Source organism: Lipotes vexillifer, unplaced genomic scaffold (assembly GCF_000442215.2).
Source record: "Lipotes vexillifer unplaced genomic scaffold, Lipotes_vexillifer_v1.1 scaffold311, whole genome shotgun sequence".
NCBI lineage: Eukaryota > Metazoa > Chordata > Mammalia > Artiodactyla > Lipotidae > Lipotes > Lipotes vexillifer.
The window spans coordinates 4,656,240-4,676,380 of NW_006791012.1; the positions used below are offsets into that span (position 1 = coordinate 4,656,240).

The window sequence follows — 20,141 nt, forward strand, 5'->3', positions numbered from 1 at the left end:
GCACGAACCCGTGTCCCCTGCATCGGCAAGCGGACTCTCAACCACTGCGCCACCAGGGAAGCCCCTGATTTTTTTTTTTTTTAACATGGCATTAGAACCTTGAAAATCACTGGTTTAACTCTCACAGTTTTAATAATTTTAAGAGACTCAAAATTCTATGACTTGGATATTTTGTGAGTGAATCAAGCAGATGACGCAACATACAAATCTCCGTGCAGCTTTGTTGTTCACATTCAGTTCTGGTGACAAATCGTATGAGGTGTGGAAAATATTGCCCCCATTTTTTAGATGGAAGATTATGTGTTATAGGACTGGTTTGTAGGTTTGAGAATTCGTGAAGGACCATTGGTAGAGCCCTCATGACTGTCAAGGGCCAGAGTTCTCAGGGTTGGCCCTAGGCAGTCATAGCTTAGTCCTTCACAAGTCTCTCTTTAGTTTGAAGAAAGCAGTATCATAATGAAATAATTAGTGAATAATTCAGGAAAGTATTTGACTTTTTATTTCTTGAAAATAAAATTTTCAAAATTTTATTTTAAATGAAATCTGTCAAAATTACCCAGGGCTGATGCTTCCCAACTCTTCTTTCTTCCAGCTCCCCCTTCTGTTCCCTTTTATATACTCTTTAAGACCAGGATTAATGTGGCTAGAACTCAAATTCAAATACTGTTAGAGGTTTCAGTGTAGAACATTAATTCAGAAGCTATGATATAATTCCATATACAAAGTGTTTTCTAATGATGCCACCTAGAGCATTCAGTAGTAAATTGCCCTTATGTCGTACCTTTTTAAAAAAGAAAAACCTGTGAAGCATGATTCTGCCAAATTCAGATCAGTATGCATCACTTTTGTTCAGGTATCACTCAGTCCAATGAGTGGCCACACTTGTGTAGTAACAACTTTCTTCACCAAAAAGGCTGTGGATGGGGCAGTTTCATATCAGAGAAAGAACATGAGACCAGACACTGACTTGACAGGGCCAGCATAAATGGAAATCTTTAACCTTTAGGTTGTGAGAGGGCTGAAAGGAAGCAAACTTAGAATCATGAATGCATTTTTTTAATTAAATTTTTTGTTTTTAAATTTTTATTAAATTTGGAGGGCTATTTTGTTTTCTATTTTTATTATCTTTTTGTTTTTAATTTTTATTTTGAGATAATTTTAGCCTTACAGAAAAATTGGAAAAATAATGCAGTGAGTTTACCCTTTACTCAGCTTCCTCTAATGTTGACAATCTATATACCAGAGTATATTTATCAAAACCAGGAAATTAATATTGGTACAATATTGTTCACTAAACTATAGGACATATTCAAATGCCAGTTTTCCACTAATGTCCTTTTTCTGTTCCAGGATCCAATTCCTGATCCCATATCCCATGTTGTTGCATCTCCTTAATCTCCAATCTGGAAGTTTCTTAGTCTTCCCTTGTTTTTCATGACCTTGGCACTTTGAGTACTGATAGTTATTTTGTAGAATGTCTGTTAATTTGGGTTCGTCTCATGTGTTCTCCTGATTAGATCCAGGTTATACAATTTTTGGCAGCATAACCACCGAAGTGATGTGGCTTTAGTGCATCATAATCAGGGAATACATGCTATCAAAATGTTTTATTACAGATAATGTTAACCTTGATCAGTTAGTTAAGATGGTGTCTCCCAGGTTGCTCCCACTGTAAAGTTACTATTTTCTCCTTTATAATTAATAATTACCTTGGGGTAGGTACTTTGAGGCTATTGTTGTTGCCTTTTTAAAATGCGTGTAATTTGGTCAGTGTTTTAATAAAAACAAGGACTAGAGAAAACCCAGATTATTCTAGAGTAATCTAACTGTCCAAAAATAATCATTGCGCAGTACTTTTTGTGGAACATGGACTCCATATTCCATTTTTAATTTCATAGGTTGGTATAGATTTAAAGTGGTTGAGAAAAATCCATTTTATTTTTTTCAAATTTAAATTTTATCCAAGGGACTTTTAAACTCAGCTTTAAAATTGAATTAATAAGAAAATTTAAATAGTCAATATTATAGAAGTTTATCCCATATTAGGACTGTAGCATTTATGTAAACTCTCACTCTTTAATACATTATAGTAGGAAAAGAGTTGGGGGATTTTCTTGTTTGTTGTTTAGTTTCCCAATGTAGTTCTTTCCTCCCCACCCGCCATGAACTTTTCATTTAATTTTATTTAATTTTATTTATTTGGTTGCACTGGGTCTTAGCTGCAACAAGCGGGCTCCTTAGTTGCAGCTCACTGGCTCCTTAGTTGTGGCATGCGAACTCTTAGTTGTGGCGTGCCTGTAGGATCTAGTTCCCTGACCAGGGATCGAACCCAGGCACCCTGCATTTGGAGCGTGGAGTCTTAACCACTGCCCTTTTTTTTTTTTTTTAACTTTTCATTTGAAACTCAGTTGTTTCAGCAGTTCCAGAGTACTAGCTAGAGTTTGAGTTGTAACCTTGGTTTTCTTATCTATTAAACAAGGAATATAATAGTTCCTACCTCATAAGGTTGTTCTGGGATTAAATCAGTTGATACATGTAAAGTATTTAGAACAGTGCTTGGCACAGAGACAAAACCCAGGAAGTGTTGGACACTATGAAAAAAGGGTAGCACAAGCGTGAGTTGCCTGCCAGTGTTGGATGCTGACTTTAGAAAACTATAGAATTTCCAGTGAGTATACTTTTATCAGATGTTTTATGTTCCAAGTAGCTATCTAATTCCACTGAATTTGCTGCATTCTGCAGAATTTTTTTTAAGACTTTAGTGGTTAAATCTAGGGGAATTTCTAGTCTTGCTTTCTGAGAAGTATATTATCATTTTAGGAACTTTGGTAGTCTAAAAGAGTTAAATACAGGCCAAGCATGGGCAGAGAGAGTAAAAATGTTTGAGTCCTTAGTTGTGTCTTCTAAAACACATTTTCTAGACGTGGGGAATTAAGTGATCATTTTGGAGTGGGGTGGCAAGGTTGTATTTAAACTCCCTTCCCCAGTCAGGAATACTGCCCTGCAGTTTTCTCTTGGCTGTCACTTTTCTGGGAGTGCATGAAGGCTTCTGTCCATAGGCTATCTGGACTCTCTTCTAATACGTGTTTTTTTCTTCCTGGTGGTGCCAGGAATTTGTCTTAGTGTAATACCCTGCTTTTCCCCTTGGGTTCCTTTCTCCCCTCCTCATTTTTAAAATAAGCCTGCAAAGTCCACTATTTACTGATGTTTTTATTGTTGGTCACTACCAGGAAACAGGGTTGACAAATACAATGAGCATTGAGGAAGTGACAAAGTTTCAAATCTCAAAATGCCCTAGTCATAATTGCATAGTTGTGACTAGTGTATGCTGGAGTGTAACTTGTTTAGAGTTTATTATACTTTTTAGTCTCTCTCCTAAATGGCCCCATAATAGGGTCTCTTACTCTTATTTAGGAGTCAGCCCCACCCAACCTTGTTTGGGGTGTGATTAGTAGTATCAAAAAACCTGGACTACTTAACTTCTAGGAGTGTCAGTCTTCCCATTTATCAAATGGGGATAAATGATTATACTTGATATAGTTGTGATAGAAATTAAATGAGTTAAATAATGTATGTTTAATTAATATATGGGTTTCAGCTAGCTCTGCCAAATATTACCTGTGTGGCCTTGAACCAGTCATTGGCCTTCTGACTGACAACTTCTGTTCCCTGTCTGGAGAATGGAGTTAGTAAGACTTTCCTACCTAATTCACATGGCTATTGTGAAGGTCAAATAAAATAATCTTATGAGAAAGCACTTTGCTAATTAACATTCTGTGCAAATACAAAATAGACCTTAATCTAAGTTTGATTCAAATTGATACACCTTTTGATTTAAAAGCATTCCCCTATGCTTTCCAAAGCCTACTTCTAGTTTCTCTAGGTATGGGTCCCCTAGGTCAAGAAGATATTTCCTTATCTGGCCTCCACAGATTAGCCTTTCTCTAAATGTCAGGCTACCCAGCACTGGCCTTATAGCTACTTCTTTGGTCACCCCAACTCCAGTCCCTTCAACAACTTGAGAGAGGTTGCTACAATACTAAAATATTTTAAATGCACAGAAATATTAATAATTAATCACCATCAAGGTGAGATGATAGTTCTCCCATTCTCACTCCCAGCCTTTTCAAGTCTAATAAAATACTGAAACTGCAGCTTCAAAGCCATTGCTTTCACTATCACAAGGCTTAGTAATAACCTTTTAAGACATCAGTATGATTATGGTAGTAAGCAAATGTTTATTAAATACCTTGATATGTACCAAGCATTATACCAAAAGTATGGGAGATTCCCCTCTGAAAAAAAAATTGTTATCCCTTTTGTTCTCAGTGGCTCTGAGGGTGAAGAAGGATGGAGAGGAAGTTAGGGGATGGAGTATATGGGAAGGTGAGACATTTTTGATCATTACAACCAGGGGTGCTGCTGAACTTCTTAAAATGCACAGGCCAGCCCCCTGCCCCCATGTCAAAATGTCAGTAGTGCCAAGGCTGAGAAACCCTAGCTTAGAGGAACAAATACTATCTGTGGGAAAGATGTTCATTGCTTTCCCATCAGGATGAAAATACATTGTCCCTGTAGCTGATAGAATATCAGCATGTCATTTGGCCACCTTAAAAGGGGAGGCTGGGAGTTTGTCCTGGGGATGCCCTGTATCCTGAGAAGGGGAACATGGCCTTCACTTCCTTCAGTGCTATACTCAGAAGCCAGAAGACACCGACAGAAAGTAAAGTAGTAACCTCATACTCCTACAGCTGACACCATTATTTCTCCTATCCCTCCTCTCCTTTTATGGAAAAATGCTGCTTATTAATCCTGCTGGTTGTGAAAGAAGGAAGAAGGTGATTAATTTTTCACTCTTATCAAGCAGCTGCTATAAGTTTACCTCCCTCCAATCATCAGCTAAATTGGTTTCATAAAATGGCTCTACCACAAATATAAGAAAACAGTTCCTTCTGTTTGAGTCATCCTTTTGAAATCAACCACAGGAGAACTCTAGTGTAGATGGAAATCAGTTTCATCAGAGATAGTATATGCAATCCACGTTATATTTTTCACCATAAAGAAGCTTTATAACATTTTCATGTTTTAAAACATTTTCCTTTTTTTCCCAGCACCCCTTATGCCTACTCACTTGCCTGCCAAAATAAGAGTGTTCAAAAGATTATGTAAACATCTTCCTAAGATCTGTTTTGTCCCTTGCTTAGTGTTTGTTTTGCTTCTTTTTATTTTTCAGGACAGGAATCTTGTACTTGTGTTTAGTATTTAGTAAGCAAGCAAAAAGGCTGTGTGCAATGTGAAAAAAAAGAAAAGAAAAGTGTTATGTTGAGGGAGCAATTTGGACAAAGATTGGTTTCCCAGATTTCCTTAAGGTAAAACTGACAATTACGTATTATGGAGAGTCTTTCCTTTGCAAAGACTTGATAAGAAAACAATTGTATTTCACTGGCCTTTAAAGAACAAATGATTAGAATGTTGTATCAGTCAAATTAATGAGACTATTTCTAAGAAATATATTTTTTATGGCTAATTACTCGTGTTTTCCTTGCCCACACAAAAAGCAACACTATTCCAGAATATATTTCTTTTAAAAATTTGTTTAACTTGGGAAGGTCCCTGCTGATGAGAACAGCATGCTTAGTTTTCAAGCATCAAGCAGAGCTTCAAAGTAATAGATATTGTAGAAAACAGCCTTATTAATATCTTAGCAAGGTTTTCTTTATCATTTTTTTCAAGTCTCATGTAGAATTAATGGTGCTATTTCACATTCTTTGTGCTAGATCACCTTGGGGTAGGACTGAATATATGGGGTCAGACCAACTAACTTAATACCAACAGGTGGGGCCTGTGATTGAGGCATTAGAATATAAATACTTTATGTACATACCCATTTCATGTTCTCAGGAGCATGACTTAAGGAATTGATTTTGAAGAATTCTGTATATTATTCAGATTTCAAAACACAGAGATTATATAAAGAGAATGAATGCAAGAGCACTATCTAGCTGCTGGGCTTTAGGATTATACATAACCAGTACTACTATTTTATTACAGATTTTAGATTATTAGATAAATAGAAGCCAAGTTTGTGTTCCTGTGATTGAAATTTTGATATCACTGATAAAATATACCAAATCAGACCTTCTAAGGGACCTAACCAGAGTAAGAATAATTGGGAATATGTTATTTTTCTTGGCTCATTTGGCCAGCGGTTCTAGAAAGTATAAAATGGTGAGTATACGCCAGCCCTACTCTACTAATTCCTTGTCGAAGCTAAAATTTGTTCCTTTTTCTATAGAGGCAATAGGACTAAGTCTATAGTGCCATGTGCACATTACTTGTAAATTCTTATGTTAGGACCAGATGGTCTCTTATATATTTCCACCTCCAAAATTATCTTCATTTTACTTTAGTCCCTTCATCTTTAGAGTTGAGGAAACAGATTACTTTGTTCAAAGAGAGAGCTAGAACTGGAACATAGGCTAATACTTGCTAGCCATGCTTTAAACTAATATCAGCCAAATATGGACATTCATGTATCATTTTCAGATTTTTGCCATATATGTGTACTTACTAATCCTATTAATACTATTGAAATTGACTTCTTTAAATAAGTTCTTTTTAAGGAAATGTTTTGCTACTATAAATGAAAACCCCCCACTTCCTAAAAATAGAAAGTAACTCTAAAAAAGAATCTGAATCAAGACAAAGCAGAGTTATTAAAACTTAATTTAAATTTTCAATTTAATTAATTCTTGTTATTAAAATTTTAATTCTTGCTGTTCTTGGTCAGAAGTGTGTCAAAGCAATGTTTTCATGTTTGACGGCAGTACCTTAATTGTCTAAGACGACCACATTTAAAACCTCTAGTTAAGCTTCTGCTTAGCTTTTTAAAATGGAATGCTTCTTTAGGGGAGAAAAGATATGGATACATGTTCATATATTAAAATATGATGCAGTGTAGATTAGATGGTCTTGTTATATGGAACTAAATTGTTCTTTAGTTAATTTTTCTTAAAACTTACATTTTTACATTGAAGGATTTAGTTAGCTTCACATCAGTTTCTTTTTCTAAATGGGGTATTTGATCAGTATAGTCTATTTTACTTAAGTGAACATTTCTGCACAAACCTGATGTCTCATAATTATGGTGCTATACCTATATATTGATTTCTGTAAACTTCGAACAATTTAATATATTAAAATCTGGTCATCAAAAGCAAATTCATCTGGGGAGATGAGAAGATTTTATAGCATATTTGAAGGAAATGTTTTTCTTAAAGTAGTTCTTTACGAATGTGTCATTTCTTTAATTTAGTAAGCAATTTTAAAATTTACCAACAAAAAAGTTAGTGTTTGTCTGGATTGCTGGTCTAAATGTGTATGTCAGTTACAAGGGAATAAAAGGGCATCAAAAAAGCTAAGCCTTGTCTTTTTACTTGTTCTTATTCATGGGGCTACAAATATTCTTTTTTTTTTTTCGCGGTACGTGGGCCTCTCACTGTTGTGGCCTTTCCCGTTGCGGAGCACAGGCTCCGGACGCGCAGGCTCAGGAGCCATGGCTCACGGGCCCAGCCGTTTCGCGGCATGTGGGATCTTCCCTGACCGGGGCACGAACCTGTATCCCCTGCATTGGCAGGCGGACTCTTAACCACTGCGCCACTGGGGAAGCCCAAGGGCTACAAATATTCTGTGTTGCCTTCTCTCCAGAAGTGTTGCTGTACAAGCATATTTTACTGTAATGTAGAAAAAGGCACGTAGGCATTTTTCATTCATGAGTTGCTTATGAAACCAGTTAGTGGAAGGATAAAACCAAGAGACTTTCATGGGTTAGCTAGAACAGTTTTCTTGTGAAACCTTCATAACAGGGCTATCAGGATGACCAGGGAGAGAATAGATGTAGGAAGTACCTGGTCCCATTAAACTTCTGATAAAATAGACGTCGTAGTATTGTGGGGATTATTTATTGTAATGATTTTTCTAGCTTATCAGAAGTGCTAGTCTTTCATACATGTGTCAAATTTATATTTTTAATTAAACTTTTTATTTTGAGGTAATTGTAGATTCACATGCAGTTGTAAGAAATAATACAGAGAGAGAGAGAGAGAGATCCTTTGTACTCTTTACACAGTTCCCCCCAATGGTAATAGTTGCAAAACTATATAGTACAATATCACAGCCAGAATATTGACATTGATAAGGATACAGATACATTTCCATCACCACTGTGGTTCTTTCCTGTTGCTTTTTTGTAGCCATGCCCACTTCCCTCCTACTCCCCCCCTCCTTAACCTGTGGCAACCGCTTACCTGTTTTCTGTTTCCATAGTTTTGTCATTTCAAGAATGTTATATAAATGGAATCGTATGTAACCTTTTGAGCTTAGATTTTTATACTCAGCATAATTCTCTAGAGAGTTGTCCATGTTGGTTCATGTACCAATAGTTTGTTCCTTTTTCTTGCTGAGTACTATTCCATAGTATGGGTGTACCACAGTTTAATCATCCACTCAGTAAAGAACATCTGGGTTGATTCCAGTTTTTGGCTATTACAAACAGAGCTGCTATAAACATTTATGTACAAGTTTTGTGCGAACATAAGTCTTGATTTCTTTGCGAGAAACACCCAGGAGTACAATATATGTATTACCTTAAATAATTGCCTTAAATATTTCCTTTACATACATTTGGAACTACATAGGACAGTTAAAATTTTTGCTTTGACCGTCAGACCTAATACAGAAAATTCAAGAAAAGGAAAGCTTATTTACCCATATTTTTACTACCATGTTCTTTCTCTTTTCTGATGTTCCAAGTTTTTTTTCTTATTTATCTTCTGTCTAGAGAATTCCCTCTAGCCATTCTATTAGAGTAGATCTGCTGGTGACAAATTCTCTTAATTTCCCCTCATCTGAGAATGTCTTGATTTCCCCTCCATTTTTGTTGGGTGTAGGAATCTGGTTGATAGTTACTTCCCTTCAGCACTTGAAAAGGGCCGCTTTCTTCTGGCTTCTATAGTTTCTGGCGAAAAATTGTCATTCTAATTGTTTTTCCCCCATAGGTAGGGTGTAGTTTTTCTCTGACTGCTTTTAAGAAAATTTCTTTGCCTTTAGTTTTCAAAAGTTTAATTATGATGTGTCTTGGCATAGATTTCTTTAGTTCTATCCTGTGTGGGGTTTGTTTGTTCAGCTTCCTGAATCTGTGGTTTTGTTTCTCCTTTCAGGTTTGGTGAGTTTCAGTCATTATTTTTTAGTACTTTTTCAGCTCCACTCTTTCTCCTTTCATTCTGGACTCTGGTGATAAAAATATTAGATCTTTTGCTGTAGCCCCACAGGTCCATGAGGCTCTGTTTTTTTTTTGTTTTTTGTTTTCCAGTCTATTTTTCTCTCTGTTATTCACACTGGGTACTTTCTGTCTTCCAGTTCACTGATCCTTTACTACATTCCTTCCATTCTGGATTGAGCCCATCCAGTGAGCTTTATATATCTTCTGTTTCTTTGCAGAGACTTTCTGTTTTTTTGTTTGTTTGTTTGTCTATCCCAAACTTGTTTGTAATTGATTACTGAAGCATTTTTATCATGACTGATTTAAAATCTTTGTTAGATAATTCTCACATCTGTGTCATCTAAATTTTGGCATCTGTTGATTATCTTTTTGCATTGTTTCAATTCTATCTAGTTCTTGATATAATAAGTGGGTTTTCTCTGAAACCTGGACATTTTTGTATTAAGTTCTGACACTGGATATTATCCAGACCTTCTGTTTTCACTGACTTTTCCTCACATTGCTCTGTCAGGGGAAGAGGGGGAGCCTCTTTGTTACTGCCAGGTGGACATGGAAGTCCAGGTTCCCTCCTCAGCCTCCATTGACACCTGAGGGAAGGAGATCCTGCCGAGTCCAGGATGGAAGTCCAGGCTCCCTGTGGTCTCCATTGACACCACTAGGGCATAGGAGGGGGCATGTTACTAGCCAACAGGCTGGAAGTGCTGGCTTTCTACTTGGCCTGCTCTGATACTACCTGTGGCAGGGGCAGGGCCAGGGGAGGTCAGGCTGCCTCATTATGGCCTCATGAGGTAGAAGTCTGGGCTCCCCACTCAGGTCTTGCCGGTGAAGGTGGTGGTAGGGTCACAGTGTTTTCTGTGGTGTTGGCTGCAGTAGAGCAGTTATTGTCAAAAGTTTTCTGTCTTGCTAAGGCTGCCGTTTTCTTGTTCCTTCGATTAGGGAGGCCAGGCATTTGTCAGGTGTTTGTTTGTTTGTTTTTTCTGTCTGCCAGTTGGTATTTCCAGGTTGCTAGATTCTTCAGCTCCAAGTCTGGGATTATATTAGGCAAAAAGAAAACCCAGAGAACTCACCACTGAGTCGTTCCTTGGACCCGGAGGCCCCTAACTATTCTGCCTTCTCTCTACTTTTCGGAGTCTTCTTATGTATTATATATAATGTCCAGGGTTTTTAGTTATAATTAACAGAAATAGTAGGGAAAATAATGTCTACTTCTTCTTTTTGGAACCAGAAGTTGCTAAATTTACATTTTTAATGTATTTAAACGGCTATATCAAATATATAACCATTATTGGGGAAAATGTCACATACTTTATATATTATGTACATAATATTGTGCTCACAAAGACTGCTAGAAAAGAACATCTTTATTTAAACTGAAATTCATTGTTCAAATTATTAATGAAAACTTTTCCCCTCTAGGAAATAATGCAAAAGGTGTCCCAAGGCTCCTGACCAGTGAACAGAGATTTGAGAAAAACAGCCAAGCTCATGTTTTCTCCTGATCAAGAAAATCATCCATCCAAAGCACCAGTAAAATACGGTGAACTCATTGTCTTAGGGTAAGGTTTCTCCATCTGATGAGCATATAATTGAATGATATATGGTAACTTGAACATCTAGGTTAAAAGTACCTTTTTTAGAATTTATATCCTACCCATTTCCAAAGAGTATTGAAAGCTACAGAATACTACTACCAAATCAAGAAACTCTTTTAATTCTCATTTTAATATCATCTTTTATAAGTACTCAAATGCTACATAAACTCTGCCTCACCCTCACCCCTAGAAAGGACAAACCTTAAAGATGAAGTAAAAGAGGTGTTTGTCTAAAGTCACATAGCCAGTCCATTTGTCTTTCCTGTCCCTTTTAGAAAACTTGCCTCAGCTGACTTTACCAGAAATCCCCTCTTTGCTTAGGTGATTTCATGTAGGTTAGTATTTATTTATTCCTTTCCCCTCTGAGGTAGTTGCTGCTTTGTGCTTATCGTCCTGTACTTGAAGAAAAGAGTTGTATAGACATGACGATATGATGATTCTGCAGCCAGGACCTTGCTACTTGTTTACTTCAAAAGTAATCTCATCTATTCAACTCACACAGATAAAATCTGTGATTGAGGAATAGATGATTCCATTATTTCAGTTTATTCAATCTAAACTTGTCACAGCTGTCAAAATGGAGACACAGTGTTACTCTGTTTACTAGAGATCTCAGAAACTAGAAATTGTGAAATTTACTTTCCCCTACTGTTTCTCTCCTGCCTAAAAAGCGGCTCTAGACATTACAACATGTTTTAGAATCAGGTTGGTACAAATTCTTCTTTAAATGAGAGTGTGTCCATTGTTTCAGATAAGAAAGTAAGAAAAACTGGGGAGATAATATGGCATTACTGAGCTTGACTGGAAGCCAGGAATCCTGGATTCCAGTGCTTATTCCAACACTGCTAGCTGTATGGCCTTAGGCAAGTCAGTTAACCATTCTGGGCCTTAGTTTACTCTTCTGTGAAATGACAGACAAGATCATCTAAGGCCCTTTGAGATTTAAAAAAAAAAAAAGCAAGCAGGTTTTTTCCCAAAAACAATTTAAAAGATTATAAACAATATAGTAACTACAATATTATAATTTCAAATCACATAGATTTTGATGTATTAATGACAAACAGCTTTTAACCACCAAAAACTATTCAAAGTTAAATTCTTCAGGAAATTTGAGTCATTTGAAGACTTAGAATTTAAAATTTAGTATATGGTTTAAACTGGCTCTTTTAGCCCAGCAATTTCTCAGTTAATCTTATCAGTAGTAGTTGTCTCTGTACCTGGCACTCGGTATCTTAAAATGCAAATAATGCGTCTTCTCAACCCTCTAGAAGGAGAAGTCAAGCTGCATAAGGTTGTCAGTTTCATGCTGTTGCTCTTTAAAAAATGAACTCTGAGCTGCAAGAACACAGTGTGGGAATAGAGAGCATATGTCCAGGAGAGGAACAAGGCAGGCTCTGGGTGGACAGTAGTGAGGGGCAATGAAGAGCCCACAGTGGGTGGGCTGGGGCCAGCACAGCCTAGAATAGCAGACTTCATGCATTAGCTGCCGGCGCCACTCTGAACTTCCAGCAGGGGTTTTCTCCAGTAGAGTCAGAGTGTGTGACATTTTATAAAGCTTCAGTGTAATTGCTGTATCTGACAGTCTTTGAGTAAACTCCCTTCCCTTCCTTGTCAGACACTAATGTAGGCCATTTTACAAGTACATTCTCCACCCTCAAAAGTGTCCCCATTCCTTGCCTCATTTTCCCCCAGATTAACCAACTGTAAATAAAAAACCATCAAACCAAAGATTTTTGTCGGGCGGTGAGGGGATAGTAAATGAGGATAGATTATTATTAAGCTACTGTTCATGCTGCAACGGTGCAGTAAAGAATGAAAAAAGAATGACAGACACCTGGATTCCAATTCTAGCTTTGCCAGTGTCACTTGTGTGACCTTCAGGAAATAACTTAATTCCTCTGAGGGATAACTTAATTCCTAACCTGTAACAGTGGCTAGTGGTGCCAGTCTCACAGCTTTTATGAGAATGGATTAAGGGAGGTGATGTGTGGAATAGAACCCACTAGTGCCTAGTACATAGTAAACACCAAAATGTTTTGAACTTTTTTCCTATTAGTTCAGTCCTTGCTTACTTGCTTAGCTTTAGGGCATATATATGCTATCATGGAGAAATGGTCATAAGGTCTGAACAACAAAAGTACGTTTAACTGCCACCTAGTTACACTCAGACAGGTTTTGCTGACATAATGTGAATGTGAGTGTGTACATGCAAGTAGCTGAGACTTAAACCTAAAAATTCCTTATTTCAGAAGTTCAGCTATTTATAAAGTGTTTGGTTCATAGTTAAAGGAGATTATATTGTACTTTTAAAGGTTGTATTAGCACATGCAAACATTCACCTTTTTTAAAAAATAGAATGAGTCGTAAGAAGTCAGATATGCCATTAATCAGCTCTTGATTATCTTGAATCAAAGAGGGAAGGAAAATATAGATAATTCAAAGCTGTGTGTAATCCAAAAGGTACTTCTCTGTGACTTCGAATGTCACCAGAAACAATCTCATTTTGTTTCACACTCAGGCAGCTGGTCTGAGGATCAGCAATTGCTAGAAGTTAATTCCAGACATTTACAATCTGCTAAAACATAATTAATTGGGGACTGATCCTCTAAGACAGTGTAAGACATTTGTTTTAGAATTGGTGTGGTTCTTACATGAGATCCCCTAAACTTTTTTCTCCTCCATCAGGTATAATGGGTCTCTCCCAAACGGCGATAGAGGAAGGAGGAAAAGTAGGTTTGCTTTGTTTAAAAGACCTAAGGCAAATGGGGTGAAGCCCAGCACTGTGCATATTGCTTGTACTCCTCAGGCTGCAAAGGTAAAAAAAAAAAAAAAAAAACCCCAAAAATAAAAACTAAATGAATTAACTTGGAGAAATTGAAAGACTTGTACTTGCTGTTTATATTCTCTAGCATTCCCTTCACATTCTGTACCAGAAGTTTCCTTTTGTTTGGGTGGGAGAAGACACTTTGGAGATACAGTATCTGAAGAACTGCCATCTGGAAGAGCATAGGACTTTTTTCTTTTTTTTTTTTTAATAACAAACTGGGATCAGTGGGTGGAAATTAGAAGGAAATAATTTCTTTTTCTTATTAAAAAGGTGTGGATGGGGTGGGGTCAGGGCTTTATGTAGTATTTGGAATTGTGAAACTCCCCTGAGAAGTAGGGCGTCCTGCTGTCACCAGAGAGACCCTGCCTGGGCTGGGCAGGGAATGTGGTTCATAATATTTGTATTTAGGTACTAGAAGCATGTTTGGATGGGGTGATTTTTTTAACTAAAGATCCTATGGGTGCTCTTGTTTTTATTTATTTTTTGTTTTATGATCCTCATGGCTTCTAGCATACTGCCTTGAACACAGTAGACCTGAATAATTATTAAATTGAGTCAAAGCTATGAAAGCAAATACCCAATTGTTTCTATAATATAACTTCTCAATCTCCTGGCCTATTTAATGCTTCTCACCCCCTTTTTATTTCCCAACCAAGATCTCAAGAAGCTGGGTCACCATTTCAGGACCCTTGGGCTTTTCCTAGACAATAAGGGGGAATTTTCAGGTCTTTACATTTCCTGTGAATTCCTCTACTTCCAATTTTATAACAGACTAAATTTGATACTGTGGTGAGTGAATAAAAATTACAAAGAGTTCTTAGACTTCTGGAAGTATCTGTATCTTTAGCTAAGCAGCCCCAGAATGTACATTAATATTACACCATCTGAGGTATATTTTTGTAGGTTTAATAAACGAGAGAGAAATTGGCATACAGTGCCTTGCTCTAGGTCACAGCTCTGGTCCCTGAAGTCAGTTGGATTTTTGGCTTTGTTTTATATCCAGTGTGGTGTCTAAACGAGATCTTATGCCTTGAGTAGTCTCCTCTTTTCTTTTACTGTTCAAGAACCAGTGAATGTAGAAAAGGGACAGTTTCTTTTAGGTGTTTCTTTCTGCTCCTTTGCAGAGAAGGGATGTGCTGATAAATAATAAGCAGGTGGTGGAGTGAAAGGCTTATTGACCCAATCTGAGGAGCTTCTTTCCAGTATTTCCCCACAGAAGTGCTCTTGACATTTTGGGTGTGCCAATTCTTTATGCAGGACTGTCCTACATGTTGTAGGATATTTAATATTCTTGGTCCCCAGCCACTAAATGCCATTTAAGCCCTCAAATCATTGTGACAGCCAAAAAATGCACCTACGTATTTCTAAATTCCCCTTACACAGCTAATGTTACCTCTGGTTGAGACCCACTATCAGAAATCTTTCTGATCCTTCTATAATTTCCTATTCTGTACTTTTCTTCATATTTTTACTGTCATGCTCCTAATGTTTCATTGTTGGCTCCTTTTCATCTTTACTAGGCAACAAGAATCTTAGGGGTCAAAAATCGACATTTTCCTCTTTCAGTTTTGGAGGGATGTGGTAATGAGGTCATGAAGAAAACTAATTGTTTAGTCTGGCAGTCATCTGGGATGAGTGGTTAAACCCTGCCTTCCAGTCCAGTGAGAACTTGACGTAGTTCTTATTCTCAATCTAAGAGTAGGTCTGATAGTTTAAAAACCAAACAAACAGCAACAGAAAAAAACCAGGGCTTACAATCTCAAAGTACACAAAACCTTTGTTTTTAAATCCCTTTAGCCATTAAGAATTAACTTCCAGGGCTTCCCTGGTGGCGCAGTGGTTGAGAGTCGGCCTGCCAATGCAGGGGATGCGGGTTCGTGCCCCGGTCCGGGAAGATCCCACATGCAGCGGAATCGCTGGGCCCGTGAGCCATGGCCGCTGAGCCTGCGCATCCGGAGCCTGTGCTCCGCAACGGGAGAGGCCACAACAGTGAGAGGCCCGCGTATCGCAAAAAAAAAAAAAAGAAGAAAAGAATTAACTTCCAAAATACTGAGCAATTCTTTCATTGAAAAATCAGCTGCTTAATGCTGAGTTAAAATTATTATAGATTTTTAAACCTTTAAAACCATTTTGTAATGTTTATGAACACATAAATGTGTAGTAAAACATGTTAAGCACATGCATGGGAGTGACCTACATTGCACTCTTGAGGTTCAGTACCTCCACAGAGAGAGGGGAGTAGGGAAGGGCATGTAAGCAGCCTTCATTATATCTGCAGTTTAATTTCTTTTAAAAAATCAGAAGCAAAAATGGCATTAGTAAGAATGATAAAGCTGGGTAGTTAGTACCCAGGTGTTTGTTTATTCTCTTTGTTTATTTGAAAATTTCACGATCTTAATTATCTTAAAACTATGGGTTTAAGGCTTTATCTATTACAGATTAGCTACAAACTAAAACCAAGTAAAATTTTATAATGCCAAAGTTCTAATTAAGAAAGTTTTTTCATTTAGCCTCTTTACTGCCTATAGTCATTCTTCTGTGTCTTTCTATCTGTTTTTTCTTTTATGCAACCTGTTTCCACTTCCTTTGTGCAGGTTTTTCCCCCTCTGCTATTATCGTCAACTCATATACATAGAAAACGCCTGAAAACAAAACTGAAAAGTTCTTTTTAGCAATGTTTTTAGTTTGGCATAAGTCAGAAGTACAGTCATAAGCATTGTATCCATTTCCTTTGGCATGTTTAATCATTCTATGAATTTTTCTGTATCTAGCCCAGCATACAACAAATATTTGTCATCTGTAAAGTTACAGAATGGCTAGGAAAACCAATTATCTCTGCTTATTTGTTAACTTTAAATCTCTTTGAGTTACTTTAAAAATAAGATTCCTCTTATCTTGCAAGATTTTGTATTTTCTCCTTATCAGAGGACTGTTGAGTACTGCTTTCAGTTTCTACCTGGGATTTGGTTTCAATTACCTTATAATTTAAAATACTTATAATGGAGACTCAGATTGTATAATGTTTTTATACAGTGAACTTTATACAGTGAACATAAGTTCAGTGTACAGGCATACCTCAGATATATTTGGGGTTCAGTTCTAGACCACCACAATAAAGCAAATCACAACAAATTTTTTTGGTTTCCCAGTGCATATAAAAGTTATGTTTACACTATGCTGTATTCTACTAAGGGTGCAATAATAGAATTATGTCTAAAAAAATAATGTATATACCTTAATTTTAAAATACTTTATTGCTAAAAAATGCTAACCATCATCTGACAATGCAGAGTTGCCACAGACCTTCAATTTGTTAAAAAAAACACGCAATATCTGTGAAGCATAATAAAATGAGGTCTGCCTGAATTCCTCCGCATCCCACTTAACCTAAGAAACCACTGTCACAGCCGAGGTTACGCAAGAGTTATTAATCTCTACCCTAAATTTCAGGGGGAAAATATGTTACACACATAATAAATAGATGACCTTTCTTTTTTTATGAAAAGATTATCTATTTTGATTGACCTACCTGCTAATTTTTGCTATTGATCTTTCCTTCCTTAGGCAATAAGCAACAAGGACCAGCATAGCATATCATACACCTTGTCTCGGGCCCAGACAGTGGTGGTTGAATATACTCATGACAGCAACACTGATATGTTTCAGGTATTGTAACATCTACATTTTTTTTTCAAAGTTAAAAACCTGTTGTAAGTGACTTGTGCTGTGGTCTGATTAAGGATTGTCATATTTTAATGCATTTCATTAAAACATATATTGATTTCTAAACCCCATATGTAGAAGTCCATGTAGCGTGGTTAAAAGATGGGCTCTGAAATCAGAATTCCTGGTAAACATCACTTAGTTACTCTCTGCCACAGTTTCCTCCTATAAAGTGCAGATAATAGAACTTCCCTCAGATGACTATTAGGAGGCTTAAATGTGTTAATACCTATAAAGTCCTCAGAACTGTGCCGGGTACCTGGTAAACACTTAACGGGTAATATTAGTAGCTATAATAATTATTAGCTATTATTATCTAAAAAAAGGAGCCAAGAGATATTTTGTACACATTTATGATTTCTTTTTTGCTATTACTTGTCACCTTCCTCTCTAGGCAACTGAAACTACAGGCAGTTTCTAACTGTTCACATCATATATGTGGAGTCAAACTTGCTTCTCAGCACATATTTGGTCAAAGCTATTGGCAGTAACAGTTTTTATTTCTCTCATTCTTTGTACCAATCCAGTGCTGATGGTTTTATAAATTGATAGATGATAGAAAAGCTAAACCCAAAGACATAAGCAAAATTCATGATATCTTCTCCCTTAATATTGGATTTTGTAAGGCCTTGGGCTTTTTTGAAACAAATGGGATATAAAGTACCTAAAAATGTTGTTCTTATAATTGTAGTCCCAATGACTTTTCAGTTTTTCTTTATTTTAAAGAATTAAATGAATATGAAGAGGCCTAGAGATGTCTTTGCTGTAGTCAGTAACAAAGTATTTCTTTAAAGTCACTATCCCCCACATCCTTTTAATGGAATGCTGAATTTTTTAGAACAGTAGAAATATTTTTAGTTCCAAAGGTCTGAGACCATTTTCTTTGGATATCATATTCTTAAAAATAAAGGGACATCCAATGTTACATTTTTTAACCAACAAATTTCCCCCTAACACTATCCAAACTAAATAAAGACTTTGTACTTGGTGGCAGGATAAAAACACTGAAGAATTTTATCTAAAAGTGTGCTGATCTAAGGAATTCTTAAAGCTCAACTATGCAAAGAATGATTTAAGAGTTGTCATCTTTGTAAAGGGTCAATATTTTTTCTTAGTAACGGTATTCGTTAATTTTTATGATACTACTTTATAACAAATACATTAATGAACTGATTTCTAAATGTTTACTTTAAAACTCTGTGACCTTTGTCACTTTTGTCATCTCTTCCACTGATTTCCTTTTTTCTTTTCAACATTCATCTTCCAAAATGAAATTTATTTATACTTGCTAGACCTTTGAAGATGTTTAATTCACTGACACCTCACCCAGCAGAACTTTGTTCTGAGAACCTTGTCTCTCTGAAACATGGCCAAGAACGAGGAAGAAAACAAAAAGGACATCTAGGCATATAAGATAAATGCCACAAAGTCCATGCACTTTTCCCTGCTCCCTGAGAATCCCTTAGGCCATCACTAAGAACCTTTTGAAATACTATTCTTTGAAGTTTGGTTATTTGATTTCTCAACCCATGGCAGAATTAGAGTAACTAGTTAGAGGAGGGGTATGCTGCTAGAGACAAATATGCCCAACAGCAAGAAATGATAGCTGACCACCTGACAGAAAAGACACAAGAATCCTGTGAAGTATACATAAGACTTCAAAGCACGGCTTTGTAAGCCTTTAACATAGGGATCAGCGTTCCTCTACACCTTTATAGCACCTGAAGACATCAGGGCAGTTCAGCTTAATATAAAGGTATTCATAGTGATGTCCTGGAGTCATCATAAAAGAGTTACTTTTATGTTCGTTATATTCTGTTAAGGAAACTAGAGTAATACATGGTAGACATATTTCTGTCCAAAGGGGTTAAAATTAAAATCTGCAGCCACCCAGAAATCTCAGCCATCCTAAACTTTTCATTCCCTGACATTTCATATATTCTGGGTTGTAAGTTCCTACTTAATTTTATGCTCTACGTGATTACTACATCAGAGGGAATGTGACAGATTGGTTTTCAGGGGTATAGATGCCCCAGAGTTAAGTGTGATAAGTTTGAGCATTAGAAAGTTCAGAGGCTTAATGATTTCACCTTACTGTTTGTGCCTTTCTTGAGTGGATTTTCCATTGTGTTCCTTTGAATAGGTTTATAGATATTTGTTTTTCCCTTAGATTGGTCGGTCGACTGAAAGTCCCATTGACTTTGTAGTAACTGACACAGTTCCTGGAAGTCAAAGTAATTCTGATACACAGTCAGTGCAAAGCACCATATCAAGATTTGCCTGTAGAATTATATGTGAACGGAATCCCCCCTTTACAGCACGGATTTATGCTGCAGGATTTGACTCATCAAAAAACATCTTTCTTGGGGTAAAAAGCTTTTTTCCTAAATGTTGCATTTTATAACCACTTCTATTTCCCAGTTATAAATAAACAGAAGATCACTATTTTTCCTACTAGGAGAAGGCTGCCAAATGGAAGACATCAGATGGACAGATGGATGGCTTGACCACCAATGGCGTTCTTGTTATGCATCCACGCAACGGGTTCACAGAAGACTCCAAGCCTGGAATATGGAGAGAAATATCAGTGTGTGGAAATGTATTCAGCCTGCGTGAAACCAGATCAGCTCAGCAGAGAGGGAAAATGGTAAGTACTGAGATGTAGCTTCTTATTTAACAACAGTAAACTCATAGGGTGAGTTGGACTGAGTGCATTACA

At 36.8% G+C, this 20,141-nt stretch overlaps 1 protein-coding gene across 1 annotated transcript in view; it reads left to right on the top strand.

The window, feature by feature from the left end:
* The window catches only part of PELI1 (pellino E3 ubiquitin protein ligase 1), a 47,900-nt gene that overhangs the window by 24,626 nt on the left and 3,133 nt on the right, over window positions 1-20,141 (top strand). Inside the window, exons 2-6 of the mRNA XM_007464115.1 lie at window positions 10,697-10,836; window positions 13,558-13,687; window positions 17,264-17,365; window positions 19,593-19,790; window positions 19,881-20,069. Of these exons, the coding sequence (XP_007464177.1) occupies window positions 10,766-10,836; window positions 13,558-13,687; window positions 17,264-17,365; window positions 19,593-19,790; window positions 19,881-20,069 (690 nt within the window). The 5' untranslated portion in view covers window positions 10,697-10,765. The remainder of the gene's footprint in view (window positions 1-10,696; window positions 10,837-13,557; window positions 13,688-17,263; window positions 17,366-19,592; window positions 19,791-19,880; window positions 20,070-20,141) is intronic.